Source organism: Mercurialis annua, linkage group LG2 (assembly GCF_937616625.2).
Source record: "Mercurialis annua linkage group LG2, ddMerAnnu1.2, whole genome shotgun sequence".
Lineage (NCBI taxonomy): Eukaryota > Viridiplantae > Streptophyta > Magnoliopsida > Malpighiales > Euphorbiaceae > Mercurialis > Mercurialis annua.
In genome coordinates this window covers 13,121,157-13,146,090 of record NC_065571.1, presented here as the reverse complement: position 1 = coordinate 13,146,090, position 24,934 = coordinate 13,121,157, and the positions used below count along the sequence as shown (strand labels likewise).

At 32.0% G+C, this 24,934-nt stretch overlaps 4 protein-coding genes across 5 annotated transcripts; 3 read left to right on the top strand and 1 right to left on the bottom strand.

Annotated features, from left to right (window-relative positions):
- The first annotated feature begins 2,143 nt into the window (after positions 1–2,143).
- LOC126669755 (expansin-A12) lies at positions 2,144–5,011 on the top strand. Its single transcript, XM_050363303.2, has 3 exons — positions 2,144–2,312; positions 2,976–3,285; positions 4,472–5,011. The coding sequence occupies exons 1-3, from the start codon at positions 2,159–2,161 to the stop codon at positions 4,782–4,784; spliced, it is 777 nt and encodes a 258-aa protein (XP_050219260.1). The 5' UTR covers positions 2,144–2,158; the 3' UTR covers positions 4,785–5,011.
- A 3,366-nt stretch (positions 5,012–8,377) lies between these two features.
- On the top strand, positions 8,378–11,198 carry LOC126666596 (pentatricopeptide repeat-containing protein At4g21705, mitochondrial-like). Its single transcript, XM_050359404.2, has 2 exons — positions 8,378–8,756; positions 9,805–11,198. Exons 1-2 carry the CDS (start codon positions 8,484–8,486, stop codon positions 11,047–11,049), a joined length of 1,518 nt encoding a protein of 505 aa, XP_050215361.1. The 5' UTR covers positions 8,378–8,483; the 3' UTR covers positions 11,050–11,198.
- A 647-nt stretch (positions 11,199–11,845) lies between these two features.
- On the top strand, positions 11,846–16,218 carry LOC126669573 (DEAD-box ATP-dependent RNA helicase 42). 2 transcript variants are annotated; one of them, XM_050363079.2, is made up of 9 exons: positions 11,846–12,490; positions 13,491–13,536; positions 13,930–13,979; positions 14,092–14,133; positions 14,331–14,444; positions 14,920–14,998; positions 15,103–15,174; positions 15,452–15,540; positions 15,744–16,218. In XM_050363079.2, exons 1-8 carry the CDS (start codon positions 11,889–11,891, stop codon positions 15,497–15,499), a joined length of 1,053 nt encoding a protein of 350 aa, XP_050219036.1. In that variant the 5' UTR covers positions 11,846–11,888; the 3' UTR covers positions 15,500–15,540; positions 15,744–16,218. The 2 variants fall into 2 exon arrangements, with proteins under 2 accessions (XP_050219036.1, XP_050219035.1); XM_050363078.2 differs by having other exon boundaries at positions 15,452–16,218.
- Positions 16,219–18,560: 2,342 nt separating this feature from the next.
- Positions 18,561–24,563, bottom strand: LOC126668210 (putative F-box/LRR-repeat protein At3g42770). The gene is made up of 9 exons (XM_056104631.1): positions 24,332–24,563; positions 22,618–23,566; positions 22,391–22,534; positions 22,047–22,315; positions 21,823–21,983; positions 20,615–20,650; positions 19,313–20,379; positions 19,062–19,205; positions 18,561–18,974 (listed from the first exon to the last, which is right to left on the bottom strand). The coding sequence occupies exons 2-9, from the start codon at positions 23,524–23,526 to the stop codon at positions 18,774–18,776; spliced, it is 2,931 nt and encodes a 976-aa protein (XP_055960606.1). The 5' UTR covers positions 23,527–23,566; positions 24,332–24,563; the 3' UTR covers positions 18,561–18,773.
- Positions 24,564–24,934: the final 371 nt, after the last annotated feature.

The window sequence follows — 24,934 nt, the reverse complement described above, 5'->3', positions numbered from 1 at the left end:
AATGTTCCTCAAATAAAACAATCTCCTTAGGCGAACCAGAATAACAATGCGTCCTAAAAACGGATTCGGGTTTTTTTAACCTCATATCCTACGGGAAAATCATACTTTGAATGTATTTCAAGAACTTACTTATGCGAGAGGGTAGAATTCCTAAGAATTGTGCAATCTATGGCGATCTAGCGCTTTTCTTTCCTATTAGCCATTTTCGAAGTTCGGGGGGAAGAGGAATGAACAACAAAATATTTCAATTAAAAAAAGTGATAAATCAAAACGAGGAATACCAAAAAAAATGAAGAACATCAAGAACATAAAGAGAAATGATGCACAAACCAGTAATTTAAAGAAGAAACCGCTAAAAAAACAACTAAATGCCTGGAGACAAAGTATAGCAGATCAAACGGAAGATAAAGAGAAACCCGAAAATAAAAAATCTTAAAAGATTCAAATATAAAAAATAATATCCATATTTAGAGAGAGAAACTTCGAGAAAAATTCACTAAACAAAAAATAAAGAAGAAGAAAAGAAAAAAGATGAAGTACATGCACGCATGAATCCCAATAAAACGAAAATGATTGAAACCCTACGACATACGCAGGATGAAAGACATGTGGCAATCGCAGTGACACAAGTCAAAAATCCATGATCTATCATGAACACATGTCAAATGATAAAGTAAAAAGAGAAATTGGAGAGATTCGTCGATGATCTTAAAAGACTCGCCAAATAAAGCTGAAAATATAAAAAGGCATAAATACCGAGATATTAGCTTACTTGCGGGAGAGAAAATGATAGTAATCTTATGAACGGTTCTGTGGGATTCGCCCAGCAAGGAGGACCTAGGAACTCGCCAAAGAATGATATTAAATCAAAGAGAACCAAGTTCGAGCTACTGAAAACCCAGTCCTCATTCACTGATTCGCCTAAATAAGCACAAGATCGAATCTTATGGGATTCGGTAATCAGATCCGAATGCAGATACTCAAAGATTTAGAATCTCAATATAATTCAATACCGATAAAGAAGGAGATTCTAGAACTCAGATCTTCTAGAATAACAAAAGACATTCCTATTCTAATTATATTCCTATTCAAAATTATCATTTAAAAGACTTATTACTAAATAGACTCACATGCCAAATATGAATTTTTTTCATATTTGGACTCATATGCTAAGTAGGAATTATTTTTCCGTGTTCCTCCATACTCACGATAAAAGGACTTGAGGTATAACCAACGGGGGTTGATCCAAGTGGTAAGCGGCTTGATATCGCTTAAGTAAGATCTCGGGTTTGAGCCTTGTGAATGCAGAAAATCCCTACTGGCAGACTCACCACCGTGCCAGATGCGCGGCGCGGGTAAGATCCGGATTAGTCAGGGTGAAACCTGAAAATCGGATGGACAACCAAAACAAAAGAACTTGAGATATACTTATACACAGACTAATTACAAATTGCAATTAAAATTCTTTTAAACTTAATATTAACTTAAGCATCGAAGTGCTCATTGGACAACCACCATCTGATCAGTAGTCTAACATTAATTAACAGGTTAACATCTGTTAAGAAATCAGAGTCCATCAATTAATTAGAATTTGATCAATTTAAAAAGATCATCCATTTTTTAATTAGAATTGTAAGTACGTGTTTAAATATTTTTAAATATGTTGATTTATCCTAGAAAAAAAAAGTACATATATGAATTTTGTATTTAAATTATTGAACCAATTAAATCGGTTGAACTTGGAACCCCAAGCCAACTTCAGCTACCGATTCTATCTTTAAAACAGTGTTACTACACATAGTCCATAGAATTTCTACAAACTAGTACCATACTATCTTAGAAACACCGACTGCTAGCTGATATAAAAGCAAATAAACCATCACATGCAGTTGCTCAATCATGCCCATTTTCTGTTACTACAAATCGTACATATTTCACGTACTTTATGGAACGTGATAAAACGCGGTTTTATTTATTAAAATCTGAAGAAAAATAAGTTCCAATATATACATATAATATTCTGACTAAGACAATAAATGGCTTAGATCCATAATTTTTGTATTAAAATCACCGACAACCGCGTACTGGAGTTGTATAAAATGGCGTACACTTTTGATCAATTTAAGATAGTTTCCTTGTTTGATTGTTTTGCAAGAAAATGGGGCCTATGATTGTCAATCTTTCTAGTGTTTTGTGTTTGTATTTTTTATGTATTTCAGGTACTTTTCTTGTGGGGATTAATTGTCAAGGTAATGGTTGGATTAATGCTCATGCTACATTCTATGGTGCCAATCAGAATCCCACTACTCTTGGTAAGTAATATTTATTTTCATGCATGGATTTTACTTATATATGTAAAAAATGTCATATGTGCGAGTAGCATATCATGACACCAATTACTTAAAAATGTTGTAATGTGAATTCTAAAAATAATTGGAATCGTTTTTCATAATGTATTTAATTTCCAGTAAAATATTTAAGTATGGAAAAAAATAATTATATTTTTATGAATTTTATAAGAAAAACATAACCCGTAATACATAGTCTACGGCAAAGGATACGAGAGCGAGGCACCGGTCAATGTAATTGTCAAAAATATATTATAAATAATTTTACTATCAATTTTGTTCGATAATTTCAAAAGTTTTTACAAATTATATTTAAAGTATCAATTAAAAAGAATAAATAAATGATGAAATAAAATATAATTATGAAGAAGATAAAAATTATAAATCAAGTCAAAAATAAGTTACTAAAAGATTATCAATTAAAATATAATATTTTTCCAAGAAAATTTTATTAATTAGAATGGAACAAAAGGAATAAAGCAGCTAAGAATTATAGAAATATGTATAGTAAATGCATGATTATTCCAAATAATGGTGCATATATCTATATAAATATAGGATATAGCACATGGGTTGTTCCAATATAATTATGTTTGATCATCTCAACATATGTTATGAACCTAACAGGAGGAGCTTGCGGCTATGATAATACATTTCATGCTGGTTTTGGAGTGCACACAACAGCTTTGAGTGGTGCACTGTTTAGAAATGGAGAGGCATGTGGTGCTTGCTACCAAGTAATGTGCGACTATAAAGCTGACCCTAAGTGGTGTCTCCGGGGTGGTATTGTGACTATTACGGCCACCAATTTCTGCCCGTCGAACAACAACGGAGGGTGGTGTAATCCTCCTCGACATCACTTCGACATGTCGATGCCTGCTTTTCTACGAATTGCAAGACGAGGCAATGAAGGCATAGTTCCTGTTCTTTATACAAGGTAACATCCAAAGTTACATAACTTACACTACCTAAAATTACATCCCTATATTCATTGTAGATCATAAGTGAACTTCACCATTTTGTTAGATAGTAAATTTGTTTTGAGAGAGGTTCATGAAGACTCGATTTGAACAAAAAACGAGTACTTATTAAGTCAAATTTAAAAGTCACAAATTTAGATCAAGAAATTTAATTAGTCTAATTTGTGGGAAATGAACATTATTTAGATGACAATATTACTAACTTTAAAAAGAATAAAATGAAAATGAAAATGAAAATTATAATCATTCTATTTGTAACTTTTTATTTATTTATAAAATCTCATATATATATATATGAATTTATTTTTGAGTTTTGCATCGGCTTCATATCTCCTGAAAGAATAATGCTCTCTTTATCTCAATCTAATTGAGTGAATTCATGTATATTGTTTTTTTGGCTTAATCACCAGAAAACTCCCCACCTTTTAGCCCCTTTTTAAATGCACCTTGACGTTGCAATTTTGTCAGTTGCACCCTAATTAGCACCTTTGGTTTTCAATTCCACCCTTAAGTACTAAATTGATCTCTTCTCTATTTGGAAAAAGTTAAAATAAGTCATCCATTTTTAACTTTTTGTGTGAAAAAGAGTTCAAACGGGTACTTTATAAGGAGTTTTATGAATTTTTCCCGAGTGAAAAAGAGTCCAATTTGATTTTGAGGGTGGAATTGAAATCTAAAGGTGCGAATTAGGGTGCAGCTGACGAAATTGCAACGTCAGGGTACAACTGAAAAGGGGCTAAAAGGTGGGGGTTATTTTGGTGATTAAGCCTTGTTTTTTTATCATAAATAATGTATAATGTTATTTTCAAATTTTCATGTTACAATACATGTATCATACCTTTCTGAAAACTTTTCTAACCAAAACTATTTAGTTTCAAAATAGTGAAAAAGGAAATAAAAAACAAAGATTATTTTATAAATAAAAAATAATCAATTAAAACGAGACAGTTAAAAAATATTATACTAATTAGATCTGGAAACAAGGATTAGATGAATAGCATTAATCACAAAAATTTAGGCTTACAGATTAGAAATTTTTTAAAATTATCTAAACATGAATTTCAACAATGATAATTTCATTTATTTTTTACGTAATTATTTTTATTGTTTTAATTAGAGTATTATTTTTTGAAAATTATAAAGGGTGGCTTGCAAAAGGAGAGGAGGAGTTCATTTCACAATAAGAGGACAATCAAATTTCAATTTGATAATGATTTCGAACGTTGGAGGCAGTGGCGATATTAAGTCTGCATGGCTCAGAGGGTCTAGAACCAGAACATGGCTACCCATGCACAGAAACTGGGGTGCAAACTGGCAAAGTAATGTCGACCTTCGACGCCAAACGCTGTCGTTTAAGCTCACTTTGGTTGATGGAAAGACGCACCAATTTTTCAATGTCGTCCCTTCAACTTGGAGCTCTGGACAGACATTTTCTTCTCGAAATCAATTCTCTTGATTCATTTTAAGGGAAGGAGAGAATTAATGACTGCTCTGACGTGTCCTGGAACTATCATTTTTTTGCATGTTCGAGGACATATAGCTAATTAACACATTTTTATATGTTAAATTTGATTAAGGTTGTTTTTGTTTTGTGATTTATGTAAGCATATAGTAGTACCAAAATTAGGTGCTATGTCCTACCATATGTTTTTTTTTTTTAAATTATTTGCAATTAATGTGGAATTGAAGAAGATTAAATAAATTTTAAAGATTTATTTGTTTGTTAGCCTAATTCGAACACAAATCATATTTTCATACTAACTAGTTTGATGTGCACGTGAGTTATACTTTTATTATTTTTATGGTTTATATTTGAAAGTAATTTTTAATTATATACGTATTGAGATTTTATATTTAAAATTGTCACGGTGGTTTTCTTTTTTAACATTAATTGTCATCTATATTTAATATTATATAAATTTAAAATTAAATTAGTGATATTAATAAACTAATATATATGATCATACAAAGCCTATACAATATAAAATTTATTAGTTACAAATGATTCTTAGATCCATAAATTATAACTCCCAAAATTTACATAGGCATGTTCGTGAACCTATTTGATATTATTTATTTAAAATTATACTCTTAATTTATTTAATTTTGTTTAGATGTGATATACATCGTGATTAGTAAAATGCTCTGCTAATTTATTATTTATAATAATAAATATAAAGTTTATATGATTTATTATATATACATTTCATTAAGTATAAATATTTATTATTTATTATTTATATTTAAAATAGTCAAACGTAATTTTTTTAATTTTTATACTTTTATGTTATTCATAACATAATTTTTTAATTTTTTTATATTTATATGTTATTCATAGAGTATAATGTAATTGATTAGGATTAGGAATAATTTTCAAGTGGTTCATTAGGAGTAGGAAAACTTTTGATATTTAATGTTAAGAAGACATGTAGAGAATTTTTATTTTCATGTAAGTGTAAGTGGTTGATTAGGATTAGAGAAGATTTTTAATAGTTAAATTCTACAATTATAAAAAGGGTATTTTTGTCCATAAATTGAAGGGTTCCCCCATAATACACTTTTATATATGTTATAGATAAATTATAGATATAGATTTTGTTGGTTTGTATCTTAATTAGAAAGATTATCTAATGAAATAGAATTGAATTAAAAATTTACTATCTTCGGGGTCGAGTCGAAATCTCAAAGTCATATAAGGACACGGGTTGGGTCAAACTCAGGTCGGACTTGAGACTCGGGCTGGATTCAAAACTTAGGGTTAGGGTCGGGTTGGAATTCAGTGTCAGGGTTGCGGTTGAGACTAGAGATCAAAATCAAGATTGTGTTTGAAACTCGAGACTCAAGTTTAGATCAGATTTGAGACTCACATTGGGTTAACGTTTAAATCTCGATGTCGTGGTCATGATCCAGAGTTGGGATCGGGACTTAGTACTCGTGATCAGGATCAAGACTCAGGTAGCGGCCAGCATCCGAGACTCAGGGCTATGTCTCAAGTCTCAGGCCGAGGTTAGAGACATATTGAAGCTTTGGGGTCAGATTTAGGACTCGCGGTCCAAACATTAGAGTGCATGATCGAGATTGGCCAGAGTTGATAATTTTTAACTAATCAATTCTATTTCTTTATATAATGATGTTGGGTTTGATTGGTGCATAAGAATTAAAATTTATTTATTAAATTCAAAACCAGATCCATTTAATTTGATTAATGATATAATTGTTAGATTCATAATTTTACCAATGACGGGTTCACAACAAGATTATTGGAATAAAAAGAGTTTACTCACTTTGATTGCAAAATATGGAGCTACAACTGCATCTTATATTTTGTGGTCTTCTGTGCCAAATTTTTGTAATTCTACAATTTATCAGGATTTTAGTAGGCAGACATCTTATAGATTCTGCTAATTGTTTTGGTTTGTTTTGTAAAATTTTTTACTTTATTTTTAATATATTTTCTGGTTTTTAGAAGCGTGATGCAAACGCTAAGAGGGTGTCAACCTAGTTGAGATACTCGGGTGCGTTTTCTGATTTCTGAAATACAAGCTTTTACTCAAAATGGCATCTTGTCTTGCACTTTTTTGTATTTCTTTTTAAATTGAAACGTCTTCAAAGATCTCTTAAAAACCATCCACGTTGAACAAATACAATAATGTGTTATAGTATTTTTATTTCTCAAAAACATTTCAAACCTATGATTCTTTTTATTTCGTTTTTAATAGATAGAGACTGGGTTTTTAAAATATAAAAAACACCTAATCTAAACCTAAATTTAAAAGAATACATATATAGTTATATCTCTAAATTAAGGTTTCTTACTTTAAAAAAAAAGCCTAATTGCTTAAAAATAACTCACGTTGATATTTTTTTTCCGTTTATATTATTACCTAGAAAAAGTTTATTTGTACCCTTATTAATAAGGGTTCTTATGTTTCACCTCTACCCTGAATAAGGGTACAAATGATTGTTTAATTAGTTTAAGGATGATAACATTAAAAACAACTAAATAAAAGGGTTATATCATATTTTGTTTGCATTTGAAAAAATAACAAAAAATCGTTCAATTTTAAAAATATACAAATAAATTCTAATAATTTATTATTTTTTAAAATTTTATTAAAAAATTAAATAAATCAAAAAAAACACTTCCGACCGACTACCGCTCACCGTACTCTTTTAATTTATAAACCCGCTACCGTCCGTCGAAACATAATTATTTTTTCAAATAAAAAAAAATTCCTCATGCGAGTAGGACCTCGACCTCCTTGCCTAAGAAGATGAGCAGGTCCGCTCATCTTCACAAGAGAAAATGAGCAAACATATGAGCATGTCTGCTCATCTTCACCGGGAGAAGATGAGTAGGTTCGTTCATCTTCTTCGGGGAGTAGGAGGATTTCCTCCTTTACGCCTGAAAATTTTAATAAAAATTAGTTTTGTTTTATATATAAAAAATTACGGTTTTTAATTTTAAAAATTATTAAAAATTAATTTTAAAAATATTTATTAAATTTAGAGAAGAATAATATATTAACATTTATTTTGAATATAGATTAAAATTGAAGGATTATTTTAAAATTTTTTCCAGATAAAATAGGTAATTTAATGCTTCGGAGTAGAGATAAAATATAAAAACTCAAACAAAAGTACAAATGATTTTTTTCCTAATTCAGGGTATAAACGAAAAAAAATTCAACGTGGGTGGTTTTGAAGTAATTAGGTCTTAAAAAAATGTGATTGTAACAACTTTTATTTTTGCCAAATTATTAAATTTAGAGTTAATGACAATTAACCCCATGAAGTTTGGTTCGAAATAGTATAAAATAGCATGATTTAAAAAAAAGCTTCATGTTATGCATTACACGTTTTGCCACACTGGACAAAAAAAAAGTCATATCGTTAAACAAGTAAAAGTTGAGAGGTTAATTTAATAAATCAGTATAGTTTAAGGATTAAATTATATGTTAAGCCTTCGTTTTAAATCCAGACACTAGATTGAGCAAAAGAAACTCTCTGAGGTAGCAAAACAACAAATTTAAAAAGTTTAAGCATCGAAAAACAATTTATCTCATTATTCTCTGGTTATTTCATTTCTTCTCTACAGTTCTTAACCCCTTTCAAAACCCTAGTCCCAAACCTGCCATTCTCCCATATTCATCAAATGGCATCAAGAAGATTCCTTTTCTCAAATTTGAAAAGAGCCCAGAATTACACAGCAAATGCAATGTTGACTCAGAGGTATAATTACAACAAAGCAAGATCAACGGCAAAAAATAGCCTCTATTCAATAATTAGTCCACTTGGTGATCCGCATAACAGTATGATTCCAGTTCTTGATAAGTGGGTTCAAGAAGGAAACAAGATTAAAGAATCGGAACTTCAGAAAATTGTCCGAGACCTTCGCGCCCGGAGACGCTATACTCACTCTCTTGAGGTCTGTTTTCCCAATGATGGCTGTTTAATTTCAGTTTATGTAGCTGTAATTGTGGTTCGAGAGTGACTTAAGTGCTTGCTACCAGTGGTTTAGTGTAGTTGATGTTTTTTAAGTTGATGTAGAAGACGAGAAAAAAACAGAGAGATGTACTGTAAAAGAAATTTATGTTAACTGCTAAACTTGATGAACCTAAATTATAGAAGAGAAACATTTTACTTTGAATAGTAGGCATTGATGGACTATTATGTGTTGTCGAAATTCAAGGATGGTTATTCGTTAGGTGGCTTTTTTTTTTTTTTTGTTATAGGAACTTGTCAAATGTAGCTCTCATGACTTTGATACCAGGGTCTTTAAGAGTTGAGGCTGAACATTCCTTAATAAACGAGTTTCTTCGTTTGCTCGAGAAAGTTGTCAAACGCAGCTTCATGGTCTGCTAAAGTAGCAATTTTTAACAAGCCATAATGTTTCCCTATGGTAGATGGCCGACCTGATGCCAATTTTAGGTTATATAGGTTTAAGACCGAGGATTGCTTAATAAACAAGTTTTTTTTCGTTTACTCATCAAATGTAGAAACTTGTTCAACGTAGCTCCATGGTCCGCTAAAGTTGCAAATTTTTATCAAGCTGTATAGTTTCCCTATGGTAGATGGTTGAACTGATGCCACTTTTTCAGTTTGTTATGAAATTATTCTGTAATTCAGTTCTTTTATTGATATTATATATGTTCTTTCGTTCTGATTACAAGGGAATTGGAATGACAAGCGCAAATATGATTTAATGCTTAGTTTTTCTTGAGCTCTGCACAGTATTCCAGTACTTCAATTATTGAAAACAACAACCAATCTTAGCATCTCTTTTGTGCATGCATTATTGTCTATACATAGGTGTACATATCCTATGCTTGATGAACCAATGAGATTCTTTTACGACCTCTCTTGCCTTTTCATGAGTTTTCTAGACATAGTTCATGAAACTTGAATTAATTGTTGTGATCGGGGGTCCATGTTTTTATTTTACTCAACATTGTGTTACTGGATTCTGGGTGCAGGTTTCTGAATGGTTCAGCAAGAGGGAACAGAGTGCATTTTCGGCAGCTAATCGCGCTGTGCAGTTGGATCTGATTGGTAGAATTCGTGGGATGGAATCTGCAGAGAGTTACTTCCAAAACTTGGATGATCAAGATAAAAATGTCAAAACCTATGGTGCTCTTCTTAATTGTTATGTCAGAGAAGGTCTCATTGACAAGTCGGTTGAGCATATGCAGAAGATGAAGGAACTGGGTTTTGCTTCCTCTTCTCTCAACTATAATGATCTCATGTGTCTCTATACAAACACTGGCCAGCTAGAAAAAGTTGCGGACGTTTTTTCCGAGATGAAGGAGAATGGCATCTTCCCTGACCTTTTCAGTTACAGAATTTGCATGAACTCTTATGCAGGGAGATCTGATCTTAAGGGTGTTGAGAATATTCTAGAAGAAATTGAGAACCAACCTCACATCTCTATTGATTGGCTTACTTATTCCACAATTGTGAATATCTATGTAAAAGCAGGTTTAAAAGAGAAGGCTCTTATGTACCTGAAGAAATGTGAAGAGAAAGTGAATAAAGATGCACTTGGCTACGGTCATTTGATTTCACTTTATGCAAGTCTCGGGATTAAAGAGGAGATGATGAGACTATGGAGCCAAGCGAAAGTCAATTGTAAGAAGCAAGTCAATAGAGATTATATAACTATTCTGGGTTGTTTAGTCAAGCTTGGGGAGTTTGAAGAAGCTGAGAAATTGCTAAAAGAATGGGAGTCATCCTGCCAATATTTTGATTTCCGAGTCCCAAATGTTCTCCTTATCGGATATTGTAAGCAAGGGTTGATTGAAAAGGCTGAAGCAAAGCTTAAAGGTATCGTGAAGAAACATAAGACTGCAACTCCTAATAGTTGGGCTATCATTGCTGCAGGACACATAAATAAGCAGAATATGGAAAAAGCTGTCGAGTGCATCAAGGAAGCTCTGACCGTTCAGGAAGAAAATAAAGGTTGGAGGCCGAAACCAACCGTAGTCTCGAGCATATTGAGCTGGCTTGGCGATAATGGAAATGTCAAAGATGTAGATGAGTTCGTAAGCTTATTACAGACTAAGGTGCCAAAAGATCGAGATATGTATTATACCCTAATCAAGACATATATCAGAAATGGGAAAGAGGTCGATGGAGTTTTGGTGAGCATGAAAGCAGATAAAATTGACGAGGATGACGAAATAAAAACAATTCTTAGCTCCGGAAGGCGAAATGTTGAATGATTCAATCGATTCTTGATTTGTAATAGGTTTAGTATTCTTAACTTTACTAGATTGACCTGAAAGTTTTTCCTACATCCAATGTGCTTGTTCTGATTTATCCTAGCAATCGAAAGCTCTTCAAATCAAAAACTTGGGCTACCATTTATTTAGCTTTTCAATTGCTATAGTGTCCACTTATTTGGCTGCCTTAAAATCAAATGCACTGTATAACTTGAGTCGAATTGCAAAATCAAATAACTAATTAAATTAATAAATTTGATTTGGTTAGATGTGAAATTATATAAAATTTTAGATCTTTTTACTCAATTTTCTGTGTTATTGGATATTTGAAATACAGTGTAATAAACTTTAAATGCTGAATATATTTATAAAAATTTAAATGATTGGTTGTAATTGATGATAAATGAAAATATTTAGATTTAAAGACTATTAAAGACCATAACTAAAAATAGGGACTCAAATCTGAAAACAGATATAGGATACAGGATTGAAAATGAAAAACAATATAAATACAGGGACTAGTTTTCAACTTTCAAGTGATGGTTATTTACTTCGTTAGCATAAACTTTAATTCTATGGTCAATTTATATAAATAAAAATTATTATAGGAGGTGAGCAATACAAACCGAATTAGGAGTAAATTGATAAAAAAATAACAAGAAGATCAAATTGACCGTAAAGGTAAAATATGTGCTGATTGAGTCAATTGTAAATTAAAGGTTAAATTTCCACTTTAGTCCCTAGAAATTCTCTCACTAGCAATGAAACGGACAAGAAGAAAGCAAAAAAAGAGCACAAGTCGAAAGATTTTATTGTAACTTCTTCTGAAAAACAAAATCATGGGAAACGATCGAAATGGTTGTGCTTCTGTAGCTGAAGAAGAAACGAAAGACGACGACGACATCAACAACATAGACGACAAACTCAAAAAATCCAAACCTAAACCCCGACAAATGACCGGCGCCGATTCAGATTCCGATTCACAGCATAAAACTCACAGCAAACACAAAAGAAGAGAGAAACACATCGACGAACACTCCACTTCCGATTCTCATTCCGATACCGATTCGGCATCAGTAGAAGAAAGAGATCACCGAAAACGAGACAAGGAGAAAAGAAGCAGCTCGAGGAAGCGGCACCGTAGTAAAAGCTACGATTCGGAGTCCGAGTCGGAGTCGGATTCGGGTTCGGAGGAAAGCGAAGGTGAGAGTGAGGAGGAGAGGAGGAGGAGAAGGAAGAGAAGAGAAAGGAGGAGGAGAAGAGAGAAAGAAGAGGAGAGGGAAAGGAGAAGGAAGAAAAAAGACAAGGAGAAGAAGAGGAGAAGGGAAGAGAAGGAGAAGAGGAAGAAGAAGAAAAAGAAGGAGAAACTGGAGATAGGGAAAAGGGGAGCAGTTACTAATTCTTGGGGCAAATATGGCATCATTAGAGAAACTGATATGTGGTAATTGCTCTGATTATCTTATATTTTTGATCTTTTTCTTTAATTTAATTTGTAATTGACTTATTTAATCTGTTCTAGTTTTTGTTGGCAACTGAATTAAATGTTTAATCTTGAAAGAACATCTTGATCTTGAGTTACTTGTATGTTAGGTAGCACAGACACTTCATTTGATTAACGTGTCCCGTTTCGAAACAGTTGGAAACATATCCCGTTTCGGAACGGTCGGAGACATGTCCCGTTTCAAAGACGGTTGGAAACACATGATGTTTCGATCGTGAAACTTTATTTTTACATAGGAAATTTAAAAATAACACTGTTTCGCTGTGTCCGTGTGTCCAAATGTCCTATTTCCCTGTGTTCGTGTCTGAGCTACCTAGCTTATATGCGTTTTGCATTTTACTTGAAAGATTGTGCTTGGGTTGGAGATAGTACATTGGATTATGAGATTTGGTATTGTTTATCTATCTTGGCTAGTAATCATTTTTGTAGCTTGCACTGTGACTAAGCTGAGTGTTTATGTTAATTATGAGCTTTATGATTGTGTAATTGAGTGTTTTGCCTTTTTTATGTCATAACGAATCTATAATTCTTTTATGTTTATATTCTGGATATTTCATTATGTGCGGATTGATGTCTTAGTATCGGTTTGATTTTCTTGATATATAGGTTCTGCTATCTCATGTTCATGATAGGCATACAATGCCTGAAGGACACACCGGAATTTTGGATAGTATGGTTATGTTTTTGAAGAAATGTAGCTTGTTATCTATATGTGATTGATGTTTATGTCTCACTTGCGTTGGAGATTTTAAATATTAATTGGCAATCTAAAAACAAAATAATAATCATCACATTTTAATTAGAGGTCAATTAGTTTCCTGTAATTTGGATTATATAGCCAAGTCTGTTGTATGATAAGTGCTGTCTTGAGCTGTTGTTATGGAATGGTCTCTGTTCTTGTATTCTACACTCTTATGAAGCTACAACCTCTTTTATGCAGGAATAAGCGTCCGGAGTTTACTGCGTGGTTACTAGAGGTGAAACAGGTAGTTATTTTCTGGACCTCTACTATCCTTGGCTAACACCAAAAATCTCAATTTACTGTGACACTGCTTTTAGATATTTGCAATGGACTTTGAACAATTGAAGCTTGTTCACGTTTCATTTTGTTGCATCGAACTGAAGTTCGACTGTTATTTTTACTGTAATGTTAATTTTTTCATCATTTGATGTTTTTCCTATTTATATTGTAATTGTTTATTTTTCATGATTTAAACTAGTTAGATTCACATCGCATTATTATAAATTTATAATTTTAGTTCTTGTTTTATTTTTACTTGGTGTATTTTAATTTTTTTAATTCAGCTACACATGGATTTCTTTTTTATATTTACTTAATTTGAGAGTATGCTTATGTTTCCATCCTACTAATTTTACAGGTGAATCTGGAAAGTCTGCCCAATTGGGAAGAAAAGCAAATGTTCAAGGAGTGAGTATATAAGTTGATCCACTTATTAATAAACTTTGGCAGATCTTCTTGAATGAACTGTGTGAACATTTTCCACCACTGACATAATGTCATTTGGCCTATATATCTACAGATTCATGGAGGACCACAACACAGCAACATTTCCTTCTAAAAAGTAATACTTATGGTTTCAGCTATGTTTTTTTTAACAAGTTTAGCTGCCAATTCTTTAAAAATTTGATTGAGCTTTGTTTATCAACTTTGTGAATTACTAGGGTAGCTGCTATGATGAAAGTTTTCACCAATTCCTAGTCATTAATATTTGTCTAGTATTGCTGATAACAGTATTTACTTCAATTGGTATTGTTGCAGGTTTTATAACCTTGATGCTTATCACAATCGCCAAATGGAGAAGGAATGGAAAAAGGGTTTTAAGAAGGTCCAAGCAACAGAGCGTACTGTTTTTAATGACGAAGAACAGCGCAGGTATGCTGCAGTGCATGCTATAACTTTTTTATATTAAGAAATTTAATATTGATTGGTCATGGAAAAGTTCATCTAGTTTATACATGTAATTGTAATTTGAATTTGCTATTATTAAACAACGCTATTAATTTCATGGAAATCAATCTTTTTTCATCAGTTTGCCTTGAAACATTGTCAATCCCTGTTTTGATAATTGTGCTTGTTTATTTGTATTTGGCAAACAAGTTCCATTCACATTCTTTTAATTGAAGTTTTTGAGATCTCAAACTGATTTGGTATTCTTTAACTTCTTTTAGATTTATGCAAGAAAAGATGTAAATAACTTTGTAAATTGACTTGATTTAGACCTATGCCATAAACTAATTTAAGAATGAGAAAGAGATCAACTATATCATTTAGTTTCTTGGCAATTTTATTGAGTTAAAATAGTTCCTATTATATGCGGGTTTATTAAAATATTATGCTTATCTCTCAGGCATGAACTGATGCGAGAACGAGAAAAGCAGAAGGAACAGCAGGTGGAAGCTATAAAGATATCTATGCAGAGCGGAATGGTTAGCTTTAACTTATCTTTGCACTTTGAATATTCTTAACCTTTCTGCACATTATGCATAATGCAAAATATGCTTTCTCATCTCCCTAACACCTTAATTTCCAGGCACAAGCAATGAAAGAACAAGCCCTGCTCAAAGAAGAGATGGCTTTACAGTACAAGCTTGGGAATTTTGAGGTGAGAATGACAAATTGCATATAATTTCAAACTTCCCTAAGATCTTAATGTAATTGCTTTTTGTTAATACGTTGGAGGTCCAATGGCCATACAAGCTACACAATCTCGATTAGTTCATTCATTTACATTCACATATAGATCTTCATCCTAATATATGAATGTGACTCAAGACACTCATATATTTTCACAAAGTGAATACTAATTAGCCAATTTCCGGATTGCCTTAATCTAGATGTTTAGAGATGTAAAGCCAACTTTTTGTTTTTGTTTTGCATAGGCGGCGGCTGCTATTCAGAAAAGGTTGGACCCAGACATTCCGATGTGAAATACTTCGCACATTATGAGTTGTGTTCAGATGCCTTGTTGGTAAGCAGCTTCTACATGCCATGAGCTTCTTAAGATAAATATGCAAACCTCCACAGAAAAAAAGGGATCCACGCGGGGTTCTTGGTTTAGCTATTATATCATGGTCGTTTTTCCGAGTTCTTGGTTTAGATATCTTGTCATTGTCATGTTCCCAAGTTCTTAATTTATAGCTATTTTATGATTTATCTACTCAAATTTTGCAGGAGCTTTAGGAATTTATGTTTACATGGCCATGATTGGTCTTCTGCTCTATATCAGATGTTATGAAATAGTAGATGTACTGTATAATTTGGCTTAACCCATCTAGAGGCCCCTGTACTTTACACTTTTTTTTCCGTAGGTCCTTATACTTCATTTTTGTATTATCTGGTCGTTCTACTTACCTATTTTCGATTTTTAGGTCCTATTTGAGTTTTTTCCAGTCCCTCTACTTACAAATATTTTTTCCTCCAGTCCCTATACTTACAATCTTTTTTTCCTCCAGTCACACAAAATGACTGAAAAAAACTTAAAAAGGACCTGAAAAATAAAAATAGGTAAGTAGAGGGATCAGATAATACAAAAATGAAGTATAAGGACCTACGAAAAAAAAAAGTGTAAAGTACAGGGGTCTCTAGATGGGTTTGGCCGTATAATTTCTCTTTAATGAATCCTACTCCTAGCTTCATTTTTTTCCCATAGGTTCACGAGAAAATAACTTTTACATCCATTATACTCTCACATTTTCATAGTAATATTGCTTTCTTCTTCTTTTAGAATAATTGCATTAAATTATTTTTTAGCTTATGAATTGTTCAGCCTCACTAAAATGCTGACTGTTTAATTTTATCTTACAATTATGTAAAATTGGACTTAATGTGTATTTTTTTAGGATAAAGATTCTATTAATCAGAAAGCTGATAAATCAGCCGAAACAGGAGAATTATTCTCTAGAACACATCTCTAAAAGCCAAACTTGCTAATGCATGAGCAATATTGCAAAGAAAACACCTCCCTCTCTAAGACAATCCTGTGCTATCTAGCTCTAACATCATTATAAGACATTAAACGTATCTACTACAACCCGGTTGAATCTCGAAAGATAATAAAAAGAGTTAGATTGGCTTGTCTTGCCAAGCTTATGCCATCCCTAATTGCACATGCCTCGCCCAAACTCACATCAGCTTCTCAGTCACATTTCCAATAGCCAACGACACGAACTTCACCATTACAGTCTCAAATAACAGCTCCAGTACTTTAACTCTGCTTCTGTTTATTGAAACGAGCATCTATGTTTATATAGTAGACTCCTCTCTTCGGTGGCACCCATCTTTTATCATCCTCTTCATTTCCTCCTCTCTCCACTCTCCGGTGGCGCACAATTCTTTTTATGCCAAAAATGTTCAGTAAATCCTGCATCTTCCCAATCCTTATCAGATTAGATTGCCTCTTTTTCATAATTATTTAGAGAACTTCCGAAGAAATTTCCACCATCTGACTATTTCTGAAGAGATATCATTCAACTCTCTTGCAGCTCCATATCCACTTCTCACATTTTACAAACCCTTCTTAGCTTAGTGCCAAGACAACTTATCAAGCAAATTAGAATTAGCTAAGAGTATCTGGTTAATCCATTTAACTTCTTCATCATCAAAACAAGCACTAATATCAACTCTTTTACCATAGCCTCAGAATCTAGTAAAAGCTTGACTTGAGGCTTTTCACATTATACAAACCTAAACTGGTGTCCTTCGCGAAAAGAGGGAACAAATTTATCTACATTAATAATTTGACTCAATCTCCAAGATATGTTTAATCACATTGCTCTTTTGATTAAAACGTATAAATTATGTATGAGAAATTTCTCTATCATGTATTTTATATCTATCATGTATAAATTAATATATATTTAAAAAATATATATGAGTTGTTTGTAATATGTATTATATTGTATTTGAGATGTATCAGTGATGTATATATTGGATCCTCACGTTTGGTTCGGTTTTAAATTTAAAAATTAATGAACCTTTTTTTTGATAGAGGTACTTAACATTACAAAAAAAATTCACACCGGACCGGCCAAACCTAAATACCACATGTCTGTTAGTGACTGGCCAATATGAATCATCGAACCTAATACGTCAGCACTGTTCGTAGAGTCAGATTTGAAGTTTTGTTAATAACGTTAAGTACCTCAATCGAAAAAAAATGTTCATTGGGTTCCAAATTCAAAACAAACCCAAAAGAAATGGTCTAATTCGTACATTTGACCTATTATACATGAAAAATGTATCTATCACATACATCTAAAAAACAACTTAGTCATGTTTCATACATATGTATTATTTATGTGTATCTGAAATGTATTTATAACATATCTCAAATTAAATATATGTGTTACATGCCCTATGCAAATTATGTATCAATATCATGTATTACGTATCTAGAATATATCAATCAAATACATCTACAAAATATCTCAGGCACGTCTCATAAATTAATATATATTTAAAGATAGGATGTATATAAACTGTTTTTGACATGTATTTGAGATGTATGATAGTAGTATCATTTATGAATCTGAAAAGTACCTCTAACGTATTGAGGCATTGAGATAGATGCACCGACTCGTTGACATGTTTTCTGATGCATTTTTCGACGCCAGACACATGTCATTTTTCAATGGAAGAGTACAAAAAGTAAAGAGAAGAACATACTCTGTGAAAAAAAAATTAAATTTTTTTTTGAAATGATTAAGCTTGTTTGGCATTTTTTGTAATTTTCTCAATTATATAATTATACTTTGAATAAAATACAAATAAAATTATTAATACATATTAGAATAAATAGTATTATAATGGTATCTAACATATCTTAATGTTTTTAAGAAATTAATAAAATTATTACTTTAAAATTAAATGATATTTATTAAAAGTATTTTATTGTTGTTTAATTGTATTTAAACAGGTTAGGCGCGTTTAACTCATTTATTTTATTTTGTGTCAGTTATTATTTAATCATGTCGTGCCAAGAAAAAAGCATAAGCGGAAGAGACTCTTAAGTTTTGCTATATATATAACAAAGGAGAAGAGTTGGAATCTAGATTGCCACACATCCAAGCAGACATAGGGCATCCAACTTCATAACTTTTCAGTTCGGTTTGATTTTAAACTATATAAAGAAATCAACATCACACCTACATATTACTCGCTACTCGGTTCAACCAAAAAAACCCTCGCAAGGAAGATATGTTACTACTTTTTTGACGATAGCCAATTGATGGTAACTTTGCCATTCTCTTGCAAGTATTTAGCAAACTTCAGCACTTCTTCATGGCCATCAAGCCCCAGCATTTGAACTGTCTCAAGATGATGAGACACACACTCAGGAACTTGGGATGGAGGCTCCCACTTGAAATTCTTTTGAGAAATTATATCCAAGTACATTGTTTTTTTCTGAAAATAATACAATTATCCAAGATTCAGACATGCACCCTTGTTTGGAAAATGAAATTTGATGACCATTCAATAAAATCAACTAACCTTTCCGAAAACAAGAGCCTCCAAGTTAGGTGATTGCTCAAGCAACTTCGGCAGCAGGAATCCACAATGTTCGGTACAAGGCAGAATCAATGTAACCAAATTATTAAACATAGGAACATCTTGACTTTTCACAAGAGAAAGTACCTTCAAGAAAAACGAAGTATTGATAAAATATAGAATTAGCATACGAGATTTCCTCATATGATGTGTGTACAAAAGAGAGTTAAATTAAAGAATTGGAGCAAGCAAACCTCTAAAGAGTCTCTAGATAGCTTAAGACATTTAGCACTAGAGATCGACCTGAGTAATTCAGTTGCAGATTTACCATCATCATTGTCTTCTCTATTTCCTTTACTCAGTTTCACATCAATTTTTACCCTATCAAGATCATGAAGGTTCCCGAAGGAATATCCCTCTTCTACATGATCCTTGTACTTGAAGACTTCTAGTTTAGGTGCATCTACAACAATTTTCCGCTGCCATTCTTCGTTACCATTTCCAGCATAATAGTCAGCATCAGAATCGCTACTTTCATAATCATCATAATGTTCATAAGAGAAGAAATCCATTGACAAATATTTCAGCGCAGGGGCAGACATTTTAAGTAATTTGATAAATTCTACTTTGCACTCTAGCAAAACCAAGTCTTCAAGCAGAGGACAACTGGAAATGAACTTATGAAATGTAGAATCTTCTAGGAAGTCAATTGAATCCAAATGTAGGGTTTTCAAATGTGGGAAACAAAATGATTCAGGAACATGAAGTTCAAAGTTTTTACCAAGCTTCAATACCTCTAGCGTTTGACAAGAAAAGAATGCAGCAGGAAGTCTGAAATTTTTTGCAACGTCAATTCTGAGATCAATCTCTCGAAGCTGATGTTTTAATGCAGTATTAACCCATGCAGTAAGGTGGAAGACTCTACGCCTGCTGCATTTGAGACAAAATTTATATATCGGAGTATTGAATGTTCTAACCAACACTCGATCCACAAAATTTATGAAGCTAACACCTCCAATTCGATACTTACCGCCTTTTAGATAATCGAACAATATCGTGTCATCAAAGTCAAGAACAGGAACTTTAGCCCACTTATATCTCCATCTTTTGGACAACCTGCTAGTACCGACTGCATGTTTTGTCGGTAGAAGTGATAGAATATGACTTATTAGGTGATTCGGCAATTTACTAATTACGTTCTTGCCTTTTTGTTTCGATCCTCCACGTATAGTGCTAGTATCCATTCTACGGAACTGCGTATATAAGTCTATGTCAATGGAACATGCCATATATAGTCTGCATTTGAAACCTAAATCTACTTAGAGATCAAAAAAGCCAACAGGGTGTCAATTATCAGCCGCAAAGATCAACATTTTCTTGGTTTGATTAAATTTATTATTCAAAAAACAGAGAGGCATTACTCTATAGTTTTATTTCCTATCAAATGTATCAAAAAGAGAGCAAACAAATGAATGTTGTGTCAACTGAAATGAAACCCTAATTAGAACCAGAAGAGTAAAACAACATCAAAGAAAAAAGTTGATAAGGGAGTTTACCTTCTTTGTTGCTCTGCTGATATTTTTTAATCAAACCTGTAAATTCGATTTGAAAACAACATCACAGAAAGCCGAAATTAGGGTTTCAGTAATTTTTCTTTTGAGAATTGGGTTTCAGTAATTTGTGGGTAGTAAAAACCAAACCAAATGGGATAATCTAATCAAACCTAAAAATGTGATTTGATTAAATTTAAATTTATTAAAAATGATGTTTTTATTCAGTATTTGTCAAATATACTCTGTCTGTCAAAATATTTGCAAAAAATACTACGAATTTTGAAAATTTATCTTTTTCATCTTTTATTTCTTTTTAAATTTAGTCTTTTACTCTCTTTTTTGAAAATTTATCCTTTTACTCTGAAAATTTATAAAAATACTCTTTTTTTTTAAATTATGTTTGAAACTGTTTTAAAAGCGGTTTCAAAAATGTATGTTTAGAAACCGTTTAGAACCTCTTGAAACTGTTAAGAAAAAGTTTTTTTAAAAATGGTTGCAAATTGTGTGAATGTTTAAAACCTATTTTGAAACTATTTAAAACTACAAAGAAAAATGGTAAAAATTCAGATCATTTAGGGTAAGACTAAAAACTTTCAATTTGGGGTTGAATTTTGCAAATATTATTTTCTATTTAGGTATTTTTGTAAATATTCCTTTTTTAGTTTAGTTGAATTCAATTTAAACTTATAAAATCTTTTAATTTTAAAAATAAAATATTTCAATTTACCTTTAATATTGGATAAATTAATTTAAAAGAAAAATTAGTTTTATATAACATTATATTTTTTGTTCAGTTTGATTTGACTAGATTCAGTTAAACCGGATACAAATTTGAATATACAATGAACTATATCATAAATAAATAATAAAATTTGAAAAACTTATTGGACTGTGGCATATTTAGATTCGGAGGGTCCGATATGAATTTTTTTTATTATGTTAAGTATCTCCATAAAAAAAAAAGTTCATTAGTGTTCAAATTAAAAACCAAACCAAACATGAAGGTCCAATATGTACATTTAGCCAAAAAAATTGATATTCCAATTTGCTAAAATATGAAAGTTGGTGACTCATTCAACCAAGTTTAAAATCCATATTCTATTTACAAATAGTGCTAAAATTTGTAATTTAATTGCATTTAACCCTTTAAACAAAACAAACATCAATAAACTCAGATGCATATAAAGATAAGCTTAAAACACTAACATTACCAATTATCTTCAAGATTAGGACAGCCAGATATGATCTTATGTGCGTTAGATTAAGAACATTAGTATTATAAACACTAAAGACGACGAGTCTTTGGTCAAGAGCTGGGATACGGAATACAATATTTATGATCAAGCTCAACGCAAAGCATATTTGCTGCAGTCTGCAGAAGTGCATAAATATTTATATTCTTCCATACCTTATCAGATTCCGTATAAGACATCAAGTTAAGAGAATCTTGCATGCAGTTGAGGCCCTTGGAAACATAATCAGCATCCTGAGAATTTCAGCCTCTCTCTGAAAGGTAGTACCAGAAATTGAAATTTTCAATATCTTCAAGACAGATGCATTTTTCAGGAAATATTTTAAGACTTCCATTTCCGCTTTATTTCCTCCAAATCTTTTAAGTTCAACACTCTCAAGAGACGACAGAAAACAACCGGGCACTGATGATTCCTCCTTAAAGATAGTCTCCTGAGGAATTGTATCATTTACCTGGCAAGCATATAACATTAATAAGAAAAAAATCAAAGTCAAATAGCTCTTTATTGCATGAATCGATGAGATAACCTTATAGAGGGTGAACGCCTCCAAATTGGGTGACCATTTCAGTATCTTAGGCAGCATCAACCATCCATATCCTATAGCTCCAATCTTCAATCGAGTCAGGAAACGCAACCACGGATATTTGTCGTCAGATGCCCGAAAGAGAGCCTACAAAGAATGTAGATGCATAATACAAAATATAAGCAGATTAAGAAAAAAAAATAAAGAAAAGAACAAGTAAATGAATTTACCCTGAGCGTATATGCAGATAAGTGTAAAACACTGACATTTGTGATTCTTCTAAGAAGCTGTAATGCATAATTTGTACAGGAACTCCTAACATCAATAGATGCTTCAAGCGGGGATGACACCTTCATCACAGTAAAATATCTAGAAACATGATCCTCTAGCTCGAAAAACTCAAGTTTGGGGGCATTTATAACCACACTTCGAGGATCCAATCCTCTCATCATATACTTTTGATAAATTGTTAGACGTTTCAGTGAAGATGACACCACATACAAAGTGGTTGCATGATAATCAACAACATCTCTACAAACCACTAATTCTTCAAGAGTTGGGCAGCCAAGTAAAATCTTCTCCAAATTAGCAACACTAACTCTTTTAATATGAAGTACCTTGAGTCTCGGAAGGCTCACAGTTGCAATAATCTTAAACTGAATATTGTCATGAAGCTTCAAGATCTTTATTGTCTTGCAATTAAAGAGGATTTGAGGCAGCTCAATTGATTTACAATCCAGATCAAGCTCCTCAATATTTCGCATAACTGCTGAGCAAATCCACAAATTTGTGTGGTGGTCCATGAGGCGATCTGGAATGTTAACTACTTTATAGCGTAAGGTTTTGATTTTATCACAATGAAGAAGCAATACTCTGTTAACAAATTGCATAAAGCACTGTTCTTTTGATCTTTTAGCAGTTTCTGGATGAGAGATTAAGGTATCATCGAAATCTAATACAGGAACAGAGGTCCAAGTGTACCGCCATCTTCTAGACAAAATGCTTGTTCCAACTACATATTTCGTTGGAAGAAATGACAAAATGTTACAAATAACCGCATCTGGCAAACTGCTGATAATGTCTCGATTTCTATTCTGAAATCTTTTATGTTGTGCTAGGGATGAATTTGGTACTTCCATTATGCTTAGAATATTATTCTAAGAATGGACGGTACGAAATCTGCCAAAATCCACAAAGCAAACCCATAGTTGTTAAGCATGAAGATTCCACAGAAACCAATTTGATGGATCACAACATTACAAATGTCATTTACACTACTATGTTGAATGAAAACTTTTCTAATCCTATTCAGCATTTCGTATGCAGTTCCAAAAATGTATCTGAAACTACAAACATCAAATTTACAAAATTTTCTTATAATAAATATTGTTTCTCATTGTCTGTTACAACATTTCCTTTCCATTTCCATGCAGCAACTATGTTTCCGTGAAGCTCATCAAGTCCTACATTATTGGCGTTCCATTTCCATTTCGGAAACATTTTTGAAACTCAAAACTTTAAAGTTATAAACTTTCCCTGTAAAATATATCGTTTGCCATTTCCCGTTTCAGCATTCCCCATTGTAGCATTTCATTTTCCGCGCAACATAGTTTACAAATTACACATACTGAACAGAAATTAGGTAGCTTCGATAAATGTTCTTAAGCTTCAAAAAATTAGGGTTTGATCTCCACTGAAACTGACAATTCTTAATTTAAAAACTATAGTGAATATTCATTTTGCAGATAAGATTTCCTAGTTGCAGTTTGCTTACACAAGGTTAATATCGTCAAACTTATTTCAAATCATCAGAAATTTCCATTAAAATACTTAAAATTTTATACTTAATGCTAAGAGAAAGATTACAAACAGCCAAACAACAAAATTTCCCAGTGCTTTCTCAGCAACCAAACAGAAATGAAATATAAAGGAGTAAGAAGGTACATAATTTCTCGGCTTCTGGACTCTGCTCGAGTGACTCCACAAGTGTAGAATTGAGGGTTTCTTCAAAATTTACAAAATTACTTCTTTACAAAGCTCTGATTCACTCCAATTTTCGAAAAACTTAACAAAATTTTGTGGGCTAAGACAACAATCCCAAGCTCGCCGTGTCAGTTCTTCATCAAACTGGCTTTAGTGCCTCAAGTGTGATAATTAACCTTTAAGTATTCCCAAAAAGCCACATAACCTCTTTAAGTTATTTTTGGATCATTTAAGCCATCTAATTTTTTAAAATGGGACTAATAACCCCTTTCATTAAATTCTATACGTCAATTTTAAAATCTCTACAGAATTGTTTTAAAATTATTTTAATTACTTATTCAATATATTTTTATTTAGTAAATTATTAAAAAATTGTATGATAAGGTAGTGTATTTGTTTATTTAATGTTGGACTAATTTTACAAAAAAATAAATTTTGTAAGATATTATTAGTAGATTAATTATTTGATAACTAATATTTATTTATTTATTTTATTATTATTCACAATTATTTGATAAGTAATTAATTGTGTTACAAATATTATGTAATTTTAATAATTATTTA